This window comes from Centroberyx gerrardi, chromosome 19 (genome assembly GCF_048128805.1).
Source record: "Centroberyx gerrardi isolate f3 chromosome 19, fCenGer3.hap1.cur.20231027, whole genome shotgun sequence".
Classification (NCBI taxonomy): Eukaryota; Metazoa; Chordata; class Actinopteri; order Beryciformes; family Berycidae; genus Centroberyx; species Centroberyx gerrardi.
Window position 1 is genome coordinate 23,645,693 of NC_136015.1, and position 24,387 is coordinate 23,670,079.

The 24,387-nt window shown below is 40.4% G+C and overlaps 1 protein-coding gene across 2 annotated transcripts; it reads right to left on the bottom strand.

Annotated features, from left to right (window-relative positions):
• Positions 1 to 2,415: 2,415 nt before the first annotated feature.
• On the bottom strand, positions 2,416 to 21,783 carry styk1a (serine/threonine/tyrosine kinase 1a). Of its 2 annotated transcripts, none has more exons than XM_071915211.2 (10): positions 21,528 to 21,783; positions 15,483 to 15,538; positions 9,970 to 10,191; positions 9,011 to 9,247; positions 7,574 to 7,755; positions 6,736 to 6,816; positions 5,592 to 5,806; positions 4,680 to 4,720; positions 4,220 to 4,316; positions 2,416 to 3,005 (listed from the first exon to the last, which is right to left on the bottom strand). In XM_071915211.2, the coding sequence occupies exons 2-10, from the start codon at positions 15,535 to 15,537 to the stop codon at positions 2,810 to 2,812; spliced, it is 1,326 nt and encodes a 441-aa protein (XP_071771312.1). In that variant the 5' UTR covers position 15,538; positions 21,528 to 21,783; the 3' UTR covers positions 2,416 to 2,809. The 2 variants fall into 2 exon arrangements, with proteins under 2 accessions (XP_071771312.1, XP_071771313.1); XM_071915212.2 differs by lacking the exon at positions 21,528 to 21,783 and adding an exon at positions 20,443 to 20,571.
• Between the last annotated feature and the right edge of the window lie 2,604 nt (positions 21,784 to 24,387).

The window sequence follows — 24,387 nt, forward strand, 5'->3', positions numbered from 1 at the left end:
AGAAGTTTTTTCATGTTATCTATCTGTGAACCTTGTGGCCTTTCTCAGTAGTCTCTACAATAGGTTTAGACGAGGATTGTCTGTTTTTAAAACTGCTTTTCATATCATTCCTTCTTTTATATTAGTGCTTACTTTTTTACAATTGTCATTTCAAGCAATGACATCTGTTGCCTTTCCCAAAAAAAACATGACTGAAAAGTAGTAGCTACCTTGATCAAGGAAACTTGCTGTCTTCCTCATAGCTTTGTCACATATCGTGTATCTACCTACAGTATTTACATACCTACCTAGCTAGCTATCTTTGGCTTTATTGTTAGTGACTGTGGCTATTACAATATTCTCTTTTCAAACGGATAATAATCTTTGATAGCTGTGTGTTTATGTTTCACAGTCGCCCCAGGATTTTGTAGTATTAATATCATGATTTTTCTGCAAAATCAACAGGTCCCTCCGCATATTTTAAGGGCTTGTGGTTTTTGACCAAAAAACTGCACTTGCACTGCATTAAAAGTGACATGAGCCCCAGTTTCTTTTCCAAATCATTGCATCGTGAGGCGATAACCAGTGTAACAAAACATTTGTTAAGCAGATCATTGCAGTTTCGTTCCTCGACTCATCGTTTCTCCTAAAACGTAGCACTTTTCTCACAAAATAACAGTCGATTCCTGCAAAAGGCCTTGAAACTTTTTCAAAGAAGCTGCTGCAGAATCAAAACATTTTTTGCTTGCAATAATCCCAGAAAAACTGCAAAATCTTGGGGGGGACTGGGTTTGAAGCTTTGATGAGGCGAGGTTAATAATATCATCATGCAAATAAATAATCAAGGAGCAACTTTAAAAGCCGTGATGGTTGTGCTTTTATTTTTGAAATGGGAGAACTAGCCTGTGTGAGGAATGATGGACTGTTGTGTCGTGTGTTTATTAATTTATTTTCATGTCAGACTTTGTGTGGGTTGCTTTTACTTGCACCATTTTGCTTCCCCAAGTGAGTTAAAATGAATACTAGGAGAAATGTAGAATGGTTGCAGACAGGACCTGTGATGACAAGTGAAAACAAATCATTGCAGGTTATTTTTTCAGCCTTAACTTAGAGAAAGGCTTTTGCTGAGAACACATGCTCTTTTTCAGCACTGCATTGCTTAACATTCATCCAGTTACACACAGTCACTCCTGGGATCTGCAAGGTAGGCTACAGTACAACCTGTCCTCTCCTGTTGGCTATTGTAAGTAGTAACTAATTTATTTTTCAAAGTGTCGTGCACCAAAAGGTGCCCAGCCCGCATGGGCTTACAAGACACTACAAACATAACAAACAAGAGCAATAACATAGTGAGAGCGAAAGAACAAATATAATACACCTCCATAACTTAGGCACATCTGAGGCACAGACTGTGCCTTTAACACATCAAACATAAAGCGCCCTCCTGCTGTTGGTAGGCATTTAACACAAACTGGGCTAGGTGAAACACTTTGTCTGTAAACAGGTACTGAAGTCTACATTCATCAGACAGAAAACAAATTAGGACATTCTGCAGACATTTTACGGAAAAGCCTATATCTAAGATTGTGATATAATGGACAACAGAACAAAAAGTGCATTTCATTTTCGACCTTTCCCAGATCACACAGGTGACATTTTCTATTCTCCTCTGGAATTGAGTGGAAGCGTCCGGTTTCCACCGCCAGAGGCAAGATCCCACATCTCACCTGGGCACAGACAGACTCTGTGCTCTGGTCAGGTTCAGGGTGACATAGTGCTCTGGATGGTAAATAAACTTAATCAGATTGTACGTTCTCAATTTTGGTTTACATAAAACTTCTTCTGACCATTTCAAATAGTATTGTTTTAATTTGACTAACACTACAAGATAATTTATTTCTATATATATATTGGAGACCTGCCTTACCAAATATTTTTGCAAACTCCCTTGCCAAAGAATAAGTATTTGAAAAATCCCAATAGAAAATATGTTTGGTAAGTCTGTTATTGGGCATGTTGATTAATCTATTCCACAGTCGCAACTTATGCCGCACTTCACATGGCTCCCATCCCATGTCACCACATACTGCAGGTTTTGGGGCCATTTTATGCACACCCAGAAAACAGCGCATAGCTCTGTTCTGAACTGCGTCACATTTTGTTTGCTTACAATAACCCCAGACCCCTGCACCATAATCTAAAATAGGACAGATACAAGATTTATACAACTGTGTATAGGTTTTATAACCAAGATCCCTACATAGCTTAACCTTATTAAGGACAGCTCCCAGTGCCCTACCTGCAGAGTCTGATAAGACTTTTATTCCTTCTTCAAAGGTAAGATGGTCATCTAGAGTAAGTTCTAAATATTTGTAATGCTCAGTGTATGACAGAAGTGTTGAGCCAAAATATTGAGCAGCTTCATGACACATAAGCTCTTTTACAATTAAAACATGCAGGAAACATGCTTTGTTCTCTTTCTTTATAATAAGCCCTTTAAAGTACATATATTTTACAGACAGAAGACAATATGGTATTTACATTTCATCATATATTACTCTTTCAATATATAGTTCTTGTAAAGTGAGTGTGCTTCATAACACCTTTTAACAGTCTCTTTATAGAAGGTGAGTGATCTTGAGTGTCCTGCAAAATTATAATTAATTGTGATGTGCATTTTTGATATGAAACGTCTTTGAAACTGGCCCAAAGAACTGTACCACTCATGAGGAAAGTCTTTCAGTGCAAAATCACTTGAGCTGTCAGGTGGGCGGGACGGGCACCGTTGAATCCGAGCGGCAGTTTTTTGACTGATCCGACTCAGAGCCAATCAGAGAACAGCGTAGTTGTAGGCCTCTCCATATCCCGCCTCCCTCAGGTATTTCTCCATGTCCAGCGGCTCGGGCACGCGGATAACTGTCCTCCCATTGGCTGATTTCTCCCCCGCGTGCAGCTTCCTGATGAGCTCCGACATGGACAGACGTTGCTGCGGACTCCACTGGCAGCAGGACCGGATGATGGCGAACCTGGAGACGGTAAAAATACCGGCGATATAATGAACTAGTGACATGAATAATTTAACTCACCCCTTTCTATATTATCTCACCGGAGTTTCACAGCTCACGGGAGAGTTTTAGGTAGTTAAAATTATGTTTTGTTTCGGTAAAAGTTGATTTTTTTCCCGTTACACTAGCCAAACATTCTGCGAACTCGCCCCAACGGCCTCAAGATGACGCTGTTGCTGTTAATTGTAATCGAGGCTATGGGCTAATGTTAACCGTTAGCTAAGTGCTAATCTGTTTCAGCAAAACCAACTCTGTAAGCCAACAAGTTGGGTTTTTTTTTAACTTTAATTTAACTACAGGTAAATAGTTAACAAATTATTTGAATTTTGCCTTGGCAACAGTTAGGCAAACAGGCTACAAGCATTTGTACTCCAAACAAGCACTGTGTAGTGTTTGTGGTTAAAAAAAAAAAAATAGTTTCACTGCCTACAATGGTGATTAAAACAACCACAGAAAAAACACCTGGGGGACAAATGGTAAGTATCTACAAATAGTTCTTAAATGGGTGGAGTTGGCTACACAGGCCAAAATAATAAGTGGACAGTATTGGATGTTAAAACTATGAATTGATTGTGGCTGTTTTAATTGCAATGATATGGTGACATAAAGAAGCACTCGTCTATACTGAAAATAAAGATAATTTTGTCTCATGCAATCTTCTTTTCTTCCAAACTAGGCATGATTTTTATCCTCGCTAGCATTAGTCTTATCAGCCTAAATCAGTGGGGCTGCAACAAAGGAGAGCATCCTATCCCCCTAATTGAGACACCATAGATTTGCCTCAATTGCCCAAATAAATTTAATTTATTGATTTTAGGTGTCAAGTATGGTCAGTGTACAGGAAGTAACGATTTGACACTTCGGAGCAAAATTCATAAATGTCTTCCAGACTGCAGCGAGTGAGTGCTCTGTCCAGAGAAAGCTGGACTCATCAGTGATGGCTGACTACTGCAAAAAGATGCTATTCACCACTTCCATCAATTAGAATGAGATTTAGATCGAAGAAGAGTGTACAATTTACTAATGTCGCATTACATGATTTCTGGGTGACAAAGTTCTTCAAACTTTCAAAAAATGTAAACGGTTATCTCCTGCTGCCACTTGGGGCCGCCGATGTGCGAAGCTGCGTTTAACAGCTTTAACAATAATTCTCTGTTGTCTGTTGTTGCTCTTACAGTGAATTGGAACAGGTGGCTGGTCTTTTCAATGTTTTCCCTCTCTGGAGATACTGCAGAAGTTCGCTGGCCATGAGCTGAGCAAACGGTGGGTCACCTATACACACATGGGAGGGCAGTATTAGATCAAAGCTTAACAGGGCCTACATTGTGTAATGAATATGCTCAAACAGTAAGAGGTAAACATAGAGGTGAGAAGTGTTGCATTACTTTATAATAACTTGGAATTTAGCTTTAATGATAATCAAAATTCCAACATTTTCCTTAAATGTTAAGCAAACCAATGCCAAATACAACTATTACAGCATATTTAACATTTTCTCCTTCAAGTTAATGCAGTTTGGGTATCTCAATATACTTGCTTGCAATCTTGTGTGGTGATATAGTTTGTGATTATTTCAAAGAATCAATAAATAAATAACTGCTCTTGCAGGTAAGTCTGTAATTTCAGAACACCCACCTAATGTGACCATTTCAAAGAGCAGGATACCAAAGGACCATCTGCCAAAAGGAAGAAGAGTTAGAATTAGGCATGGCCATAAAAGGGCTAGGAATTGGTTCAATAAAAAAATCTGTATCTTTTTATATATATATATATATATATATATATATATATATATATATATATATATATATATGTGTGTATATATGTATATTTTTTTCTCTTAATAGGTACAGACAGTATAACCATGTTAATGAAAAAGGTCTTTGTGGTCCAAGTTCTGTTCTTGTCCCACAGAACATCTGAACTAGTGTTTATCAAGCTTATTGGGTTGAGGGACGAACCTCTTTTTGCCTTTTATACCATATGGGCCTAGCTCCTGTTTTATTGTCGTTCAAACGTTCAAATCAAGACCATTGATTAGAATAAATCTTTGAAAGACTTGTGCATTTTCAAACCCACCGATTGTTCAGCAGCCCAATGTGCGCTGGAAATAGCAAGTGGCGAGTCAAAACATCTTGAAGCTCTTTGCTCTTTGATTTTGGAATATCAGAGGATCAAAAAGTCTGTTTTTTGTGAGGTTTCTGGACTGACAGTGACCATTGACCTATTTTTAATCACACTATAGTCTAGCTGATCTCCAAGTATATGAAGTAAACTGGAAAAAGGCTATGGAACAGAAGATGTGATATGATGATGTTAAAATGCAGATGACAGTGCTGCTGAGACTTCACATCTGTTAACTGCGGTGTGCCATGCGGTAGAAGCATCAATTCATGTACATCAGCTTTCCAACATCTTAAAAATCAGCCGGGATAGAATCAAAGTGTAATGTAATGGCTCTAGCTGGGATTATTTCAATGACTCTCTTTATATTCAGTCATCTTATCTGCATGATGTGATATTCTCTCAGGAGGCTCAGTCACTCACACATCGCTGCTCTGGGTGACCGCTCTCCTGGCCAACACTTCGGGCGCCTGCCACTTCCTCAGCTCCATGTCCTCCAGTTCCCCAGGCGACCCGGCCTGCGTTCTCCTCCGGTAGGCGGGGCCCAATCCCCACAGCTTGGCCGTCAGGTCTCCACCGACCAGAATGCTGCAAGCCGCCACGTTGCCATGGGTGCAGCGCTGAGTGTGCAGGTAATCCTAGGAAGATGTGCAAATAAAGAAAGAGAAACAAATGGATGCCTTAATTTGGTTCTTTTAGGGACTGAGTAGTGTCACAACTCCACAATTTTGACTTTTGATACTTTGTTTAATATCTAAAAATGTAATACTACTTAGATACCACAGCAAACAAGAGAAACCATCGAGCAATGGGTATTTGACTTGGACAGCTTTGTATTAGCACAGCGGTTTTGTTCTTTGCTTGTCGTTTGTTTTTTGCTCTGCAAGTGAACAAACGACTCCAGGGGCATATTTTGCCCCTGGCACCAGTTTTGTCAACCAGTTTAGATGGACTGGGATTCAGGGCAGACTGTTTGACACTGTTGTCATGTTTTCAGCTGTTTTACTCTGTTGAATTTTGTGCTGACTCTGTCCATCCCAATCCTCCTCCTCCTTTTAACTATTCCAATCCATGTGCGATCTGCACATTTACGCCCTCTGGAGTTGACAATGAAATGGATTTTCAGCTTGCAGAACACATTTGGTGAAAGTATCGTAACGTTTCTAAAATTAAATCTTGAATTCAATCATTTGCAACGGTATTGAAGTAGTATTAAACTTTCAGTTGTTGTGACAACTCCACTACTGGAGTTTAAGATAAATTGAAGATAGATAAACTGAGAGAAAGAGACAAACATCAAGACAGATGAACAGATAGAGGCTACACTCTCACTTCTCTGCTAAACAGCAACAAGATTTTTTTGGTCACGTAGACAGGACACTAACAGAGAGACAAACTCAGAGACAGATGGAGAGGCTCTATGTTCTCCTTTCTACCAAGCAATGAAAAGACAGGACGTAGACAGACTGAGAGCAGACAGACAGGATGCACTCTCTATTACCACAGACATTTTGGTCAGTGAAGTCAGTCAAGCAAGTCAAGCAAGCAAGCAAGCAGTTTAACCAACCAGAGCAGAGGCCACCTGTCCTGCCATGGTGAAGATCCTCTTCTCTGTCAGGTCACATGGAGACTCTCCACCGGAGTTATCCTACAGAGAGGAGGAGAGGGAGGGAGAAGGGAAAGAGAAATGTTTCTGTGAATCTCCTTTTAGTTGGAGGGTAATATTTTGAGCCATACTGTTGAACCTGTCTCTTATGTATGTCAGTAATTGACTGCCACTCCTGTCTCATGTGTTAATAGGTTACTATACCTGTCTCTTACAACACAGGCAACCATACCTCTCTCTGACAGGTTACATTGCCCTATACTGCCACATGAAGGCAAACAGCAGTAACTACTTTTTGACTGTTTTAAAGGTTAAAGGTCTTAACCAGGGTTTAGAGTTCATACCAACATCATTTTACCTACTGTATAAATTGTATTTAATGATATACAGCCCATTTATGTGCCAGCAGTTCTTTGGTGGGGTAGGAGATTAACTTTCAAGTCAATTGTTTTTTTTCATTGTATTTGCTTTAGTAAACGCAACTGGATGACATGTCCTTAACAATTTGCTGTTGTTGTTTTTCTTATGCTGCCCATTTATAGCATCACAACTTTCATTAGCTATGTTCAATCGAAAATAGACCTTTGTTTCTTTTTCATTTTGGTTTTTAAATTGGACTTAAGTTCAATTGCAGGTGGCATTAAAAAGGTCTTAAAAAGTCTTATATTTGGCTCTCTGAAACCTGCAGATACCCGCTGTCTCTTAAGTAAGCAATGGGCTAACATACCTATCTCTTATGTTAAGAATAGGTAACTAAACAGTACCTGTCTCTCTCTAGGTCAGTAATAGATTACTGTACCTGTCTGCATCTCCACAGGAAGCCCAGCAGGTCCCTGTGCTGCAGCTCCTCCACCGCCATCACCAGGGGCGACTGCGCTGAAACCACGCCCACCAGGGCAGGCAGGAAGGGGTGTGGCCCCAGCCCCGACAGGAAGGAAGCGAAACCCAGGAAGTGCTGCTTCTCGCTGCTGTCTGCCGTCTCTGGGGAAGAGGTTAGATGACAGAATAAGTTCTAGTTTCTGCAGTGTCGATGTAGAGTCAGAAGCCAGACTAAGGCCCAGGCCGATCTCTAGTGCTGGGCCACCCAACGTGTCGCCTGAGAGACATGTTTTACTCTTCATAAAAAGATTTTGGCATTCCAAAGTATTCTACATTTAATCTATTGTGATTGAACTTAACAAAATCTAAAAGTTTGAGAAAAAGGCTCATGTGAAGGTGTATTCATAAGGAATATGATTATGTATTATTATTTATTTACATTTCTAAATAATCAGTGTCAAATAAAATTAGTTTTGTCCAACTGTGTTGCATAACACCCATATTAATTTTGGCCCTTTACCCTCTGCTCCAGTGGGTCCTACGTGTTTTAATGTGTCCCTGGGCAAGATTATGAAGTTGTCATTTGTGATCCAGAATGAAAAAAAACGAACAAAAATTGGGTGAGGTGTGTAGCGGGTATAATTAATTTACAGTGTCATGTGACAGCACACAATACACTATTTGGCAGAAACAACACATAGCTCAGCCACTTGATATTAAGTATAATCAATTTAAATAAATCTGAAGTGTAACTTTGTCATTGTAGCTCTATAGTTTTAACACCTTGCTGCTAAAAATGTATTACATAGAGTTTACGATGCTTCATGTTCTAATAGAGGTGACTCTACACTATTTCTGCTTACTAGGCTCAGCTGTTGGCTGCCAGTTGAGGCCCTTTGTTTCTTAGGTACTACTGATCGAGTTTTGTGAATTAGAGTTTTGTGAATTTTTTTGTAAATATGAATGCTACAGTCACATGCTGTATGCTACATTAGCAGCTGTTATTGATGTCCTCCTTCATGCATTTATCCCATCATCTATCCTGCATTAGTACTGTCTGTGAGTACTGACACTGGACTCATGCCAGGGCTGCTGTTCTGTAGCTGAGCCTGACCTCTGACCTCCCTGTAGAAGTGGGGGAAGTGAAAAGAGAATTTCCCTATGTCGATCAATGAAGTATCGCTTTGTGATCATACAGTAGAACCAAGTTAGTGTACTGTAATACAAACCTCTAGTGTCTCTAAACCCACTAGTTAACAGACCATTCCTTGTACTTTCCAACTGAAAAGAGGGCAACACTGTAACTTTTCTCCAACCAGTTGTTTTTGGGATCGAGCGCGGGTGCAGCATTAGTTCAGCTTCTATACATGAAACTAAGATGATGAAGTAGGATTTGGCTCGGCACAGCTGAGTTTACCTTTCAGGACCCGCAGGACGACGTCCCTGCTGTCCATTCGGGCTCTGTAGAGGTGGACTGAGTTGTCAGTCTTGGCGCAGAAGGACAGCGGCAGGGCGGTGACCTGGTTAAAGGCTGCATGCTGCCTCGCTGTGGCCGTCTGCGGTACTGCAGCCAGGGTCGGCCTGACGTTCTGCTGGATCGGTTGAACTGTCATCGGCAGCTCTTCATGTTCTAGTGCGTTCAGTCCAGGGGGGGCTGGGAGAGAGATTTGGGCACAGAATAATAATAAACAAGAGCATTAAATGTATTTGTTGGTATTTTGACAAGATAGTAAATGAGTGCTCTACAGAAAAAACAATGATGGATAAAAACCAATAAGATAAACAATAAAATGCCAGAAATTATTTACAGCATCATAAATGATTAAAACGGGAAGGTACAATGAGAATAAACTAGGTGAAAAACAAAAACAATCGTAGCTTTCACCTGGATTCACCTAGTGAGTCTATTTTTTATTTTCTTATATTTCATGGAAAGGGCAGGTGATCCTGATCCTCAGCCACTTAAGGCTCTTGGGAATTTTTAGATGCACTATTTGTACATTTGGGACAATGGAAGCCACAAATTGAGCAGAGACTGACTGAATGTGAACAGTAAAAATAAATAAATCCCAACAATTGTCCTAATTACAGTTAGTTATATATTATTTTGCAGATATGTTGGGCCAATATTGGCCTTTTATTAAGTATCAAATATTGACCAGTAAATTTCATCCACCTCTGATATGATGGAGATTCCTCCCTGACTGAATACTTTTTTGGTATTAATTTTTTTGGTATGAAAATGGTCAAATTTAAGGATATTGAATATCAGCACAAAATATCATCTATATCAGAATTTGTCTTGACCCATATTGGTCAAATCCTAGTCATGTTTTCTTACAGTATACACTAACAGATTCCTGCTCGCTCGCTCACCGTCGATGCCCTGTAAGTCTTGTCTGCGGCTGTTCCTCTGTGTGTGTCTGTGGCTCGACCTCTGGTAGGGGTGCTGGTTCTGGGAGGGTTGGGGCGCCGTACTCCGCGCCCGCCTGCGTTCGGGACAATACCTCAGCAAACACACCGCCAGCAAGGTGCCCAGGAAGAACAGGAGGAGCAGTGTGGGAACGATGATCACCTCCTGCTCATACACCCTGATCACTGAGAGAGGGGGGGGAGGGGGGCATGGACAAATGTTAGGCCCAAGAGACAGCAAAACACTGCAGAGTAGGCTACCAGGTGTATATAGTGCTGTGGAAAAGTTTTCAAACCCCTCAGGTTTTTGTACAATTTGTTGTGCTACAAAATGATTTTTATTTTTTTGTCTGAGACCTATACAATGTTTTCTATTACACTAAAGTAATGAGAAAATTCTATATATTTTTATGAAGTTAGAATATTCAAATAAATCAAACATAGGGTGCAAAAGTAAGTACACCCCTTGAGCTAAATTGTGTCACTGACAAATATTTGATCAACATTTCATATCTTATGCTGCTCAGATCTCATATTCAGGTTGTAGCTATAGGTTTTGAATGTTATTTGCCATTCAAAATTGTAGTTATTCTGACTTTTTAGCCAACAGAAGCTGATAACAGGTCTCAGTGGAATCTCAATGGATTTTAGGGTGTAGGATGGATTGATGGATGGATGGATGGAAAACATGAATATAATGTGGAATGTAAGGTTCACTTGCGGATGGCATTGGAGTCCAGGTTTTCAAGTTTCAAAGAAAAAATAAATTATTATGCTCCCCTCACACTATCTGCAAATACATACAGGTACACTTTCACTGGAGTTTATCTTATATACTGTACAGGACAAACTCCAGTGAAAGTGCACCCATATGCATTTTCAAATGTATTCATTTTTATGTACTGTATATATTTATTTATTTAACTTTTTCACAATACTGTAATATGCTGTAAACAAACACAGTAATGGGTCACAGGTCCTATCCCTTTATTGCTGATCCTGGAGTCGAGACAGTAATGAGCTGCACTCTGACCCCTCTAGTGAAGTGTGTACATGTGTTTGTGTCTCGGAGGAATATGCAAAGAGACAAATTCCTAATTGCGCTGTTTGTAAGATGGTGCAGGCAGGGTTTCAGTGTCTTGCTCAACACTTTGACAGGATACTCAATACTTTGGCTGTTGCAAAGGTTGGACCTGTGACTTGGTGACAGGACGATCTGTCACCACCAGGTCACCCTCTTCTCACCCCTGTGCTGAAAAGCCCGTCATTAAAGACTCATCTTGTCTATACAGGCTTTGCAGCTCTATCACAAATAAGTATGCTATTGCTGCCCAAGAGCTGTGGATTAAGGAGGACAGAAGCGGCCATAATTAGAAATAAATGAATGGTTAAATAAATCTACTGATGAATACAAAAATAAATGTTAAAAAACAAAATGCATAGACATTTGGAAATAACTATATAAATATGTAAGAGTGAGCATAAATGAATAAGTAGAAAAGTAAGACGATGCAACAAGAAAAATGATCTGTGTAGTCATTTACTTCCCCACTTATTTATTTCCTTATATATTCAGTTATTCTCCCTATTATGATAATCAGGCTGTAGTAAAACACATTTGGGTGGTATTAAACACTCTGTTGATGGGCCATTCTTATGGTGAATTGCTGGATTGGATTTGTCTTACTTGGCTGACAACAAAAACAACTCTCTGCAACAGACTTCAAGTCCCGCCGCATTGTTGACATAACTTCACTATTAGGCCATAAGTTGTTCACTGCCAAGAAGACTGGCCGGACCAGCTGCTGCGATGATGAACACTGTTGTGATATCCAGAGAATTAAGTCGGTCAACTTCTAGTGTCGGGACACCAGGCGCACTGAAACATCTTACTAGCATCAGTCATTCAGCAGGAAATACAGAGATGAATACAGAAATAAATGAATAAGGAAATATATTATTTCTTTTTTCTTGAGTACAGATTGTTTTTCTCTGCACATTATTTTCTACGTCTGTGTGTTTGTCTGTCCGTCCGGTTGGGCAAAGTCGGGCAATCATGTCGATTGGCCAAAAGGGGGTGTGGAGGTGGGCGTGGCATATCACCAAAAGGTGCATAACTGCCTTGCGGGGTGTTGTCAGACATGGCGGAGGTCTGTGCTCTACTGAGCACATTTTCTAGTTTATTTTTGTATTAATAGATTCTTGAGTACGCTTTGTTTTTCTCTGCATATCATTTTATACATTTATTAATTTTTGTATTTTTTAATAGATTAATTTATTACTAATTTATTTCTAATTATGTCCGATCTGTCCTCCATATTGGGCCTCCTCTATGGCCAGGAGAGGGTGTGTTGCGTCACTGAAAGCCCTCCATTGCCACACTCCAGACCGAAGCACACTCCCTTTACACAAAGTTACTAAAATGGCAGTAGCAATCAAATATATCATTTCACACGCCTCCTGTTGACTAAATCATACTGAATTGAATCCACTGTTGTTGGAGGGATTAAAACTGGAATGTAAAAAGTCTTGTTTGTATAAACAATGCATTCTGGTTTTGGTACATTCTTAGGTGTGGTGGGGAATTTGCAGCATGGTGTAATCGTTTCTTGCCTTTCTCATTAAAGAGTTTCTTTGAGCCTGAACTTTCCACACCTCTGCCCCACAAAGTCTCAACGCAAGTCCAACATCTTAGGTTAACAAACCTTTGAGATACAGTGTAAACAGTCTTAAGAGATGTGTCAAGGGGAGTGTTTGGCCTAACCCATTCTTTTTTGTTATATGCTATAGCCTATTGAATATAGATGCTATTTATCTATTTTAGACAATTTTTCTACCTGAAATACAGAAATCACTATTTCAAAAACACATTCTCTCCTCCTCAAAAACTCAAAAGATCTTAAAATGGATCATAACTTATTCATGCCAGCTCCCATTTTTAAGAGTAGGTAGTAGTAGTCTTTTTTTCCAAATGGGCTCATTTTGGAATACAATTTTAATATATCTTTAGCTTTCTTGTACCAAGTGTACATGTGAAACTAATGATAAATGGGGACAGAATATTCTTGAAAGGGCTTTTTTTTTTTTTTTTCATATCACAGATCACAACAGATTATAGTAACCCAATAACAGAGTTGTAAATGAAATCTACTCTAGTTACTTTATAAAAAATAATTATGGATTTGGGTACTCAGAAACACTTGAAGGGAAAAAGACATTTTGAAGCTCAAGAAGAGACTAGAAGCTCAAATATTAACCCAAATAATGCTAAAGAATGGTACAATTTGTAATGAAAGTAATACTATTCAAAATACAGTCTGTAAAATGTAGCTTCTGGATTGGGCACGTCTTGATCAGGTTAATGTGAACAAAGGTGCACATTGGATCGAAACATTGTCAATAAAATATGTAGGAATGGAGTTCCTAGTGTGTAATCTTTTCTACTATGATTCGGTTATTTACCTTGATATGCTATCTGCCCTTAAAGCCTTATCTAGATTACACAATAATTAACTCTGATATCAAGGAAATCAGCAGCTATTACGCCATCTGATTGTGTAATCGCACATCTTTTTCAGCCACCTGTATTTCATGTGACATTGTTTGAAGGCTGGGTGTTGCACCTCAGGTCCTGATTTGCTAAAGCCTTTCATGGGTGCAAAAACCTTTAGCATGTTCACTCTAAAGAGAGGGAGAGATGGAGAGGACAGAAGGGTAGACGAGAGAAAAATTTATATGGAAATACAGTAAGTGTACCAGAGTTGAATAGTAGAAAACCAAGTAAAGCGCAGCAGGGGGGAAGAATGAAAATAAGGATTAAAGATTAAAAAAAGAAAGAATAAAAGTCTCCTGTTGAGTTTTCTAATTCACCCGCTAATGGTTAAGATGTTTAACTTGAGTTCAGCTTGACGGCGGGAGGTGAGAGTAGAGAGTGAGTAGATAAGTGAGAGTAGCAATAAAAGCACGCATGAAGGAAGAGGCTCAGGGGAGGATGGTGATAATGGAGGAAGACTAAGGGACTAGCAGAGGAAACAGGAGGAGAGTGGCATAAGAGAGAGGAGGATAGAAGCAGTAGTGGAAGCATACGAGTGGTGAAAGTAAACAGACTATAGAGCTGAAATGTTGGGTTCCATTAGTAAATTTTCCCTTCATTTTTCACACTGGGAATTCTATTATTAGCTGTAATGTTTTAACAGTGTAAGGTAGACTTACCATGAGCTATTAGATTGTGAAACGAGTACAGTATGTTCCTGTAGAAGCCAGTCCGATTTCAGCTTTGTTGAGTTTTATTCCCAAGTTCTTTGTGAAATACTACACTACCCACAAGCTTTTAGCGAGTTTCAAATTGGAGAGGTTGCAGAGAGGTCGCTGGTCACTCCAGAGTTGCACATGGTTGGTAGCCAGACCAGAGCGTAGTAACATTAGTTGACAAGCAATCTGTATTGGTGATTAGCACCGCTCCACTGTGGTATATTACTGAATTACTAATCACTGTTGAAAATTACATCACTCTTAAAAAACGTTCTGTACACAGTCTTGTACCCTTGCCTTTTTTCATTTTTCTTATATATATATTTTTCTGAATCTTTTTTTCTGAAATGTGTCTGAATTGTATTTTCTGAAATGTGTACGGAGAAAACAAACGGGAAATTGGCACGTTTCAGCTCTATAGAGAACGTGTAGGAGAGAAGAGAGAAGGAAAGAGGAGACTAGAGGCACAGGAAAAGGGAGTTGAGAGACAGACAGAGGAGAGAAGAGAAAGGGTCGGAGACGAGAGGAGAAAGGGTAGGAGATGAAGAGAGGAGAAGGGGTAGGAGACAATGAGAGGAGAGAGGAAAAGGGTAGGAGACAAAGAGAAGAGAGGAGAAAGGGTAGGAGACAAAGAGAAGAGAGGAGAAAGTGTAGGAGACGAAGAGAAGAGAGGAGAAAGTGTAGGAGACGAAGAGAAGAGAGGAGAAAGTGTAGGAGATGAAGAGAAGAGAGGAGAAAGTGTAGGAGACGAAGAGAGGAGAAAGTGTAGGAGACGAGAGGAGAAGAGAGGAGAAAGTGTAGGAGACGAAGAGAAGAGAGGAGAAAGTGTAGAAGGAGAAGGGGTCGGAGACAATGAGAGGAGAGGAGAAAGGGTAGGAGACAAAGAGAAGAGAGAGGAGAAAGGGTAGGAGACGAAGAGAAGAGAGGAGAAAGTGTAGGAGATGAAGAAAAGAGAGGAGAAAGTGTAGGAGACGAAGAAAAGAGAGGAGAAAGTGTAGGAGACGAAGAGAGGAGAAAGTGTAGGAGACGAGAGGAGAAGAGAGGAGAGGAGAAAGTGTAGGAGACGAAGAGAAGAGAGGAGAAAGTGTAGGAGACGAAGAGAAGAGAGGAGAAAGTGTAAGAGACGAAGAGAAGAGAGGAGAAAGTGTAGGAGACAAGGAGAAAAGAGGAGACAGGGTAGGAGACGATCGGAGGAGAGAGATGAAGAGTGGCAGGCGTGTCCTCACCACAGATGGTGTCCCCCGGTGCACACAGATTATCGGCCGTGGAGTTGGATGACATGCTGGAGAGGAGGAGAGGAACACACATAGATCAACATTACCATCAGCTGGAGGAAGAGATCAGCATTACCTCTGCTCAGCAGCAACCCTAAATCCCCAAAGCTTAGAGAGAGTGACTTGACAACAACTCATACTGTACGAACAAAGTAGCTGGGATATATAGTCAGTGAGTTGAGTCATCAGTCATTTTCAAAAAAACAGCCAAAGAAGTGCAGACTATTGGCAATGATTATCTAACTTATTTTATCTTGTATCCAAACTTATCAAGCTTATTTTAAGTGAAATTGTCTTGGAGAAAGTTTCTTGTTTCTTCATTTTTTTATGATGATTTCTTGAAAGAAGTCATGTTGGCATGAATCAAGTGAAATGTATTGAAACCAGCAAGATTATCTGCCGGTGCAGTGAGATAATTTGACTAAAAATATCATGAAATAAGCTTGATAGGTCTGGAAACAAGATAAAATCACTTGACAACTTGTCATTTTTTGCAGTGGAGAAAATAACTAGTTGCACCCTCTGTATATTTGCTGTGACATTTATTTTACGCACCGATATTTCAGCTCAAGTGCTTGACAAATGGGTAAAAACAAATAAATGTCACGGCAAATATGAGGAGTAGTGCGACTAGTTATTTAGTAAAGTTAACCAGATATCTGTAACAACAGAGAGAATAGAGGAGCAGAGATCAGTATTACCATCGCTCAGCAGTGACCCAAAATCCATAAAAGCTGAGATAGATTGACTTGGCATCCAGCAGGCCCATTAATAAACCTCTCAGATCTAATGGAGGAAGTGTCTGGGTTCAACAGCTCGTATAACCGAGCTCATCGCCATTTGTGATTAACCAGCTATCATGACCACAGAGTGGAGTAGAGAAAGTAGAGAAACACACTGAGAGTAACACAGTAACTGATCAGCAGCAGCCCGAAATGCCTAGAGGTTAGATGTCAATAATAGATATATGAGCAGAGGTGTGTAGACTAGTCTTTTCTACGAGTGGGGTAAATGATATTTGAGTGTACAGTCTAACAATCAAATTATTTTTTTCCCTTCAAGCGTTTCTGAGTAGCCAAACCCATGACCAGCTATTTCTTTTATTAGGTAACTATAGCAGATTCCATTTACAATGACTGTTATTTGGTTACTGTAATCCTGTTGTGATATGTGATATGAAATAAAAATGAGCCCTTTCAAGAATATTCTGTCCCCATTTATGTTAACTTTTGGATGTACTCTAGGTACAAGAAAAAAGATTAAAAATTTCATTACAATTTCATTCCAAAATGAGCCCAATGAGCGCTTTCAGGAATATTCTGACAGCTACTCCTCCCTAAAAACTTTGATGTTAAAACAGAAAGTGTCTGAGTCATGTTGTCCTGATAGCCTCGTTTTTTATTCTCTCCCGTCTTTGTGCGGACACATTCCTGTGAACACAATACCTCAAGAACACATGACAGAAACTTCACACTGACGCCACAGGTTCCCCTAGATAGTCTGGTTCGATTGGAGCATATTAATGAGGGAAAACTAATTTTCTTGAAACTACTCTAACTCCTTAATGCTTTAAGATACAGAGTTCATATTAGTACGACCCATGTGTTGTGTGAAGTCAAGTATGTTGACATAGTAATTTTTGCTAATTAATGCAGTAATTACCTCATTAGCTGTTTATGTTCATCCAGTTGTAATTACCATAGAGTAGAGGAAGACACTGAGAGCAACATCACTACTTGTTCAGCCGCAGCCCCAAATCCCCAGAGCTTAGATGGTGACTTGGTACAGTCCTACCAAAACCAGTTGTACCACATGGAGGAAGTACCTGGTTTATACAACCTCAGTTGGCCTTTTTAACCAACTACCATGCAACTGTTCTGAATTTTATACTTGAAATATCTCGGCTTTCAAAATGTCCCTCCACCTTCTGTACAAACAAGTGTTAAGATTTCAAAATCACACAAGGAAATAGAAGTTGTAATTGTATTTACCCCCTTCAACTGACAGCTTGTTTGCCTTCTCTCAGACCCAATAAATCCATTGGCCTCTCTAGTGCTGTAGTACAGAAACACACTAAAATCAACATTAAAACTGGTGGACTGCAGTCGGAAGTGCCCTATGCTTATGTTGAGACCCACCAAAAACTCACATGGAATGAAACGCCTGGGTTAAATAGTATAGTATAGTATAGTCAGACTGTATAGTCTGTTTGTGCTCAACCATCTGAACTGGCTAGGTTTATATGGTTCATACAGAAAAGTTGTTATCTGTTTGGGATTAAGCAAGTAGAGAAACAATAGAGTAACCAAAACTGCTCCGCTGTGGTTCTGACCTTTGCTCTCCTTACTGTTGGTTGCTAAGTAATGTTGGCGATATAGAAATTGAAGCGTATTCTGTTGTCACCCTCCTTCTGAGTTGCTCTGGGTAAGAGTGTCTGCAAAATGCCTACAATGTGAATGCACACGTTCATATTCCTGTATTTTTCCAAGCCCAGTCACACTAGAGATCATTATGATCTGTCTCAGATTAATCAGTAGTGCCACCATTCGTCAGCTTGCCGTAAATCCTCAAAGTTTAGAGCGACTCAGCAGATTGTGCCATGTAACTACAAAGTCCTGGGTTAAAATCCGGCATAGGACCTTTGTTGTATATCATCCCTCTCTCTCCCGTCCTTCCTGTCTTTCTCCATTTAAAAAAAAAAAGGAAAAAAAAGAAAAGGCTAACAGACTACCTGAGGGGGAAGGAAGTGTTGAGAAAGGTGTTGACAGAGTCTAAAATTGCCAAGCGCCAAATTCCAGTACAATTTGTCTTTGGCAGGTGAATCAGTAATTATTATAGAATAATTATTCTTTCTGGCAGGTAATTTTATTTTGTTTTCCAGCCCTTGGCAGGTGAGACAAAAGGTTAATTTTGGATACTGGCTGGGGACGATTCAGAGTTCAGAGAGCCCCAAGCCGGAGGAGGCATGGCACACACACACACACACACACACACACTCAACCACTGGACTGTGATCTAAGCCCATCTGCCAGACAGTCCTAGGAGTAGAGTACCTGCTGCACTCACTTCCACCATACAGACTCCACATTCAACACGTTACACACACCGTTACACACACCGTTTGCCTGACAATCCCTTAGTTACGCACAAATGGAACTAACTCAGTCATATGATTCAATTTGGTTCAATATCCCTCCAGCACATTAGATCCTGTATATTTGAAATTGTCATCCAGTGAATTACGGCACACAGCCTGTAAAACCAGTGTATTGCACACGACAATGGGACTAATTTCAAATAAGAAAATACAAAGAAGGTCAGCGTGAGTTAGTAGTAGAGTTATTATTGTGATTATTATTAGGAAATAGAATGTGAACAGTGTTGTTGTGGTACTTGAGGAGATTGGTATATGTTAACACCACCAATCTCTATACAGACAAGCAGTAAAAAATAGACTGACTATATTATAGGCAAAGAAAAGCTAGGTGTAGGTTAGTGCAGAACACAGTAATAAAATGCATCGATTAACAAACACAAAATGGATACAGAATGAGAAGAAGATGCATAACAAGGGAAATATACTAGATCAAAATATCCTTGTCGGATAACATTAAGTCATAGTTGTCATAGTGAGAGTGTGGTAACAAGTGGGAGTGTGTGTATGTTCGTGTGTGCGTGCGTGCGTGCATGCAAGAGTGAGTGTGTATGCAAATATCCCCTGAACCCATTAGATCCTGTATATTTTAAATCGGCGTACACAGCCTATCAAACCAGTGTATTCCACACAACTAGCAGACAGTATATTCAAATCAAAAGGTAAAAGGAAGGTCACCTAGATAATAATTATGGGATTGATAGAAAGCCCTCTGTGCTGCCTCCCGGCTGCCATAGTAACCACTTTGTCACAGCCAATTAGAGACCCACTTAGTGTTCCTGTCCATTCAATTTGTTTATCAAATGTGGCAAAGAGTAACAGTGTGTCTGTCTGCCTGCATGTTTGACAGAATCAAGACGATGACAGCTGGAGACTGAGTTTGTCACCACAGTATCTGACCAAATCAAATGCCTAAAGTTTTTAGTTGAACCCACTGTCATTAACCATTATGTAAGTATAATTACTATTAATTATAAGCATGGTAATGGTCTTAAAAGAGAGCTAATGTGACCTAGAAACAGAAATGAGGTTAAGCTAACAGATAAGCGGGCAATGCTGAATGTATAGATGTTATCTACCTGGACAAATATCAAAGTGCTCTGTAACGGTAAGTGACAAAGTAAGCACAGGCGGTTTAACCATGAGACCATCGGTTGCTGAGCGAGAGAGAGGGAGAGAATGAGGGAGGGGGTGCCAGGAAAGAGAGAAAACTTCCTCATTTCTAGTCAACAAAACAAAACAAAAAACACTTTGCTCTCTACTTTTGGTTATACTAGCAGTTTTAGAGGTCTCAACATTGAATACATTAAAGACCGACATGAAGCCTTATCCTAAATAATTGAGTGGTTTTGTTGAATACTCAATTCTGATTGGCAAATGATGGCAAATTCTGAGGTCTGGTATTTGTGAAAAACAGACCGCTGTTTCACATCTAATCATTTCACTCCACAGTCAAGTCTATTCCATTTTGTTGATTTTGAATCCAATTAACTAGTGACAACTTGTGCTAAAAATCCGTTTCTCCTTGGTTACTGCAGACATTCTTTTGGTGGAAGCTTGTAAATTACTTTGTAATAAAATCACTTTAAATCAATATTTTGTGTCAAAAGAAATACAGTGAGATAGCTACTGTACATTATCCCTTACTTAACCTGTTTTTCAGTGATGAAAAGGGTTTTGTCTAGGCTTTACCTTCGTCTGTGAACAGCCTGTAGTTTCTCAAGGTAATAATGCTTAAGAGATTGTTCTCATGCCTACCTTGTCCTCTGTCATCCAAAGAACTGTGTTTCAACAGAGTGGCAGTCGCCTACTGTATACTACAGGCTGACACGGTGATGTAATGGTATGGTTTGCATCAGAGTTAAGACATGCGTCCGCCGACTCGTCTCCAAGGTGTGTTCGCCACTTTACGCTTCATTGCAGCCTGTTAATAATGCGTTGTCATCCTCACTTCTCTCAGCATGGAAAAATTCTGTTCTTATTATGGAGAACACTCCCATCGTGACATTACACACACACACACACACACACCCTTACAAAAGCGCACAGGAATGTTCTAAATGTGCATTTTTGGAGGCAAACACACACACACACACAAACACACACACACACCTTGACATTCTCCTCCTCCCTGTAGGCACGGTAGGATTGGTGTCACTGAACCAGTCTGTCTGCATTGTTATCTCACACTCATTTGCACCGTGTACCTTTTCTGCATCAACACACACACACACACACACACACACACACACACCACAACAATGGATTATGACACACACACCCCATTCACATACACAGGCATGAGACACCAAAACAATGCATTCAAAACACACATACACACATAAACACAGACACAAGTAAAACAGCGCATCAAAACACACTCTCAACTCACAGACACAAGCATGCATACATATGATGATGCCACACACACACACATACATACATACATACAAACACACCCACACATACAGGTTAAAGCAATGCAATATAACAGACACACCACTCACACACAAACAGGCACGCACGCACACAAACACACAAAACAATGCACTGAAACACACACTACACATATAATATTACACACACACAAAGACACTCCATGAATAGGAGCCTAAAAGTTACCGTAACAGTGTCAAAATCCAGACACACCCTGTTTGATATGAAATTTCATATTCTCAAATATGTGATTCCATGTCACATGCCTTTCAGCAGGAAACTGTTGGAAAAATCTGTGCTAAGAAATCTGGAAATCACATCATCAAAGAGTGTGTGTCCGGATTTGGCTCCTTCTAATTCCCACATCAGCAGTGTTTAAGTGGACTTGATGGACTTTGTCGTCTCACCTGGCCAGCTCTCCGGGACTGTCCTGGTGTCAAACACTGTGTGCTCCCAGTATCCAAAGCATGTGGTTCTGCTCTCCCTGTAAGCCATATAACTGTAGAGTTGTAAGACAGACTCAAGTCCACCTGCTGCTCGGCTTCATGTTTTCCCAGTCTGGCTCCAGTGTGCGGCGACGTCCACAGGCAGCCACGTCTCCATTTCAGACACTGGTGATGGGAGAATCTCTCTGTCTCTGCTGTGCACTCTGTTTCTCGCTTGTGTCTTTCCTCATGCCTCTCTCTCTCTCTCTCTCTCTCTCTCTCTCTCTCTCTCTCTCTCTCTCTCTCTCTCTCTCTCTCTCTCTCTCTCTCTCTCTCTCTCTCTCTCAGGTTGGCCACACCTTCCCCCTCTAACACTCCTTCCTTGTCACCTGTCCTTATCACCTGTACACAGCTTGCAGTGAGAATTGTTTTTGGTAGGGGTGTTTCTGTCTGGTCTTATCTGTGTGTGAAGTATTGAAACAGCTGTATCTATGTGGCAGTTATTTTTCCACACCCGAAGATTTCTTGTTTGATTCTCTTGCACACCAAACAAATAACCAAACTAGCCTTTCTCAATCTGTGCTTGTGTCTGTTCTTGTGTCCTCAATGATGCATTTTACATAATATCTTATAATAATATCTTATAATGGTTGAGGTGTGATTCCAAAACAAAAGAACGCGGAGGACAGGTAGAGATCCTGGACATTTACTTGCCAACCACAAAAAACAGAGGATGCATCAAAATAGTGGCTTAGTTGATGATGATAAATGGGTTGAACCAGGATTCATTGCGAGAATAATGAATCATGTCCAAATGAGTCGGCAGTGATGAACAGCACTATAGTCTATAGTGCAGAGCCGGTTGAAACAGCTGTTACATCATTCTCATTGCTGTGCAACACAAACTTTGACAGCAACTTGCAAGCTAATTAATGTTAGCTACTCTGAAGTTAACAAAGGGTGTAAAGGTGTTGAAAATAAAAATGGACATGATAAAATTAGCGAATGCCCCGCCTGCTCTTGAAGAAGAGGGAGAACAGAACACCAACAGTCTTGTCATCTCGTCCAAGAGTTCCTCCTAGATAGTTCCCATTTCTAGGGCTGTGTTCGCCTTGACATAATGTGTGGCTGAAGTTGAGACATGTTCAACTTGGAGTGCAGGGGAACACCCTAAAACGCATCGTATCCAAAACGCGAGGTGCATTGTTTGGAGGATGTGCGCCTCTGCCTCGACCAAATCATTGAAAATAACTTAAAACAAGTGCAGATGCTTTAAAAAAATGTCCTATGTGATTACAGCCTTTTTTTCGTTTTGTTTTAGTTTTTTTCTCAGGTTTCCTCTGTAAACCACCACAACCCTCAGAAAAAGATCTGACCACATTTAGTTTGAACGATGTGCAAAAATTATCTGTTATCTGTTATACAGATCTGCTAGATAAAGACTATCTTGTAGAATAATAGAATCAAAATTGTTATTCAAGCTGCTATTGTCCTAAAACACCCAGATAATTTTCAGTGGTTTGTTTACCTTCCCCAGGCTGGCAGGATATTAAAGAAACAGACTCCAGAGTACTTATCAGTTGTATTTGAGCTGCAAGGTGTGACCAGCGGTGCTAGTGTGTGTGTGTGTGGTCAGTCATGATCATGACCTCTCACCCACTGGGTCACCTCCACCCTCTGTCCTTTACAAACTCAGACTGGGCTGCTGACACACCTAGAGACACTGATAGGAGCTCAGAGTTTGGTCAGGTTTCACTATGGCCGCCATTGATTAAAAGATAATTTACTTGTTAAAACGTTTAAATCACAGTTTCTCTGTGGCTGACTCCTTGCCAGCAGGGTGACCTAGCGTTTGTAGTCCATCCCAAAACAGAAGGGTCACAGGTTCGATCCCTACAGCAGCCAGTGTGCGTCCATCAGCAGCCGTGTGTCCTGTTGAAGTGTCCTTTAGCAAGACACTAAACCTCTACACACAGAAAAATAAAGGTGCTGAAAATGGTTCTTTGGAGTGCTGCCATAGAAGAACCATTTCTGGCTCCACAAAGAACCTTTCAGACCAAGGTTCTTTAAAGAACCATTTCCGCTCTCCTTTGCTTAGACACCTGCATTGTGTTTTTGTTTATCTGCCCTTGTATAGCCTCATTTGCAATTGCACAATATATACTATGGAGGGGTTTGGTTATTTTCCACATTTATGCCATCGCCCACCATCCAATAACTAAGAATTAAGAACTTTTTAATATCCCAAAGAACCATATATAGTTTCTTGAAAGGTTCTTTGTGGAACCAGAAATGGTTCTTCTATGGCATCATTCTGAAGAACTATTTTCAGTTCCAGCTTGCACCTTTTATTTTTCTGTGAGCAGCTCACCCGCTGTAGTTTCTCTGGACAGGATCGTCAGCTAAATGACTGAACGTAGCTGTTGACTCTCTCACCATAGTGTTGTGTAAACTCTGCACTGGTGCTGGTGTTCAGTTCCCATCTGTGCCAAGGCCCTCCATAGATTTACCAGTGTGAGATGGAAAACAGTGACAAAGACCAACTTGGTCAAAATATTGTTTGTCACAATAAAAACTGATGGATGCACTGACACCACAGCAGCTGATTTCACTGATGGGTTCCTCCTGTCTGGTTGAAGCTGTGCTGATCAGTGAAATGAGCTGCTGTAGTGTTCGGCTGAAATGAAACAGGAGCCGACATCTGTGGCCTCGGGGGGAAACATTGTTCTCCATTCCTGAAAAGTTCACATTTTGACGGTAGAAGGCTTTTGCAGGACAGTGGCATTACGCGCCTCATCATCAGCTGAGCAGGTACGGCCAGCGCCAGGAGCCTGAGGGCGCT

Excerpts from the sequence above, each read along its gene's own strand:
- styk1a (XM_071915211.2), bottom strand. The coding sequence starts at position 15,537 with ATGTCATCCAACTCCACGGCCGATAATCTGTGTGCACCGGGGGACACC. Across the intron at positions 10,192-15,482 it reads ACCGGGGGACACCATCTGTG|TGATCAGGGTGTATGAGCAG; the intron begins GTGAGGACACGC and ends CCCCTCTCTCAG. Across the intron at positions 6,817-7,573 it reads TCCTGTGGAGATGCAGACAG|GATAACTCCGGTGGAGAGTC; the intron begins GTACAGTAATCT and ends TCCTCTCTGTAG.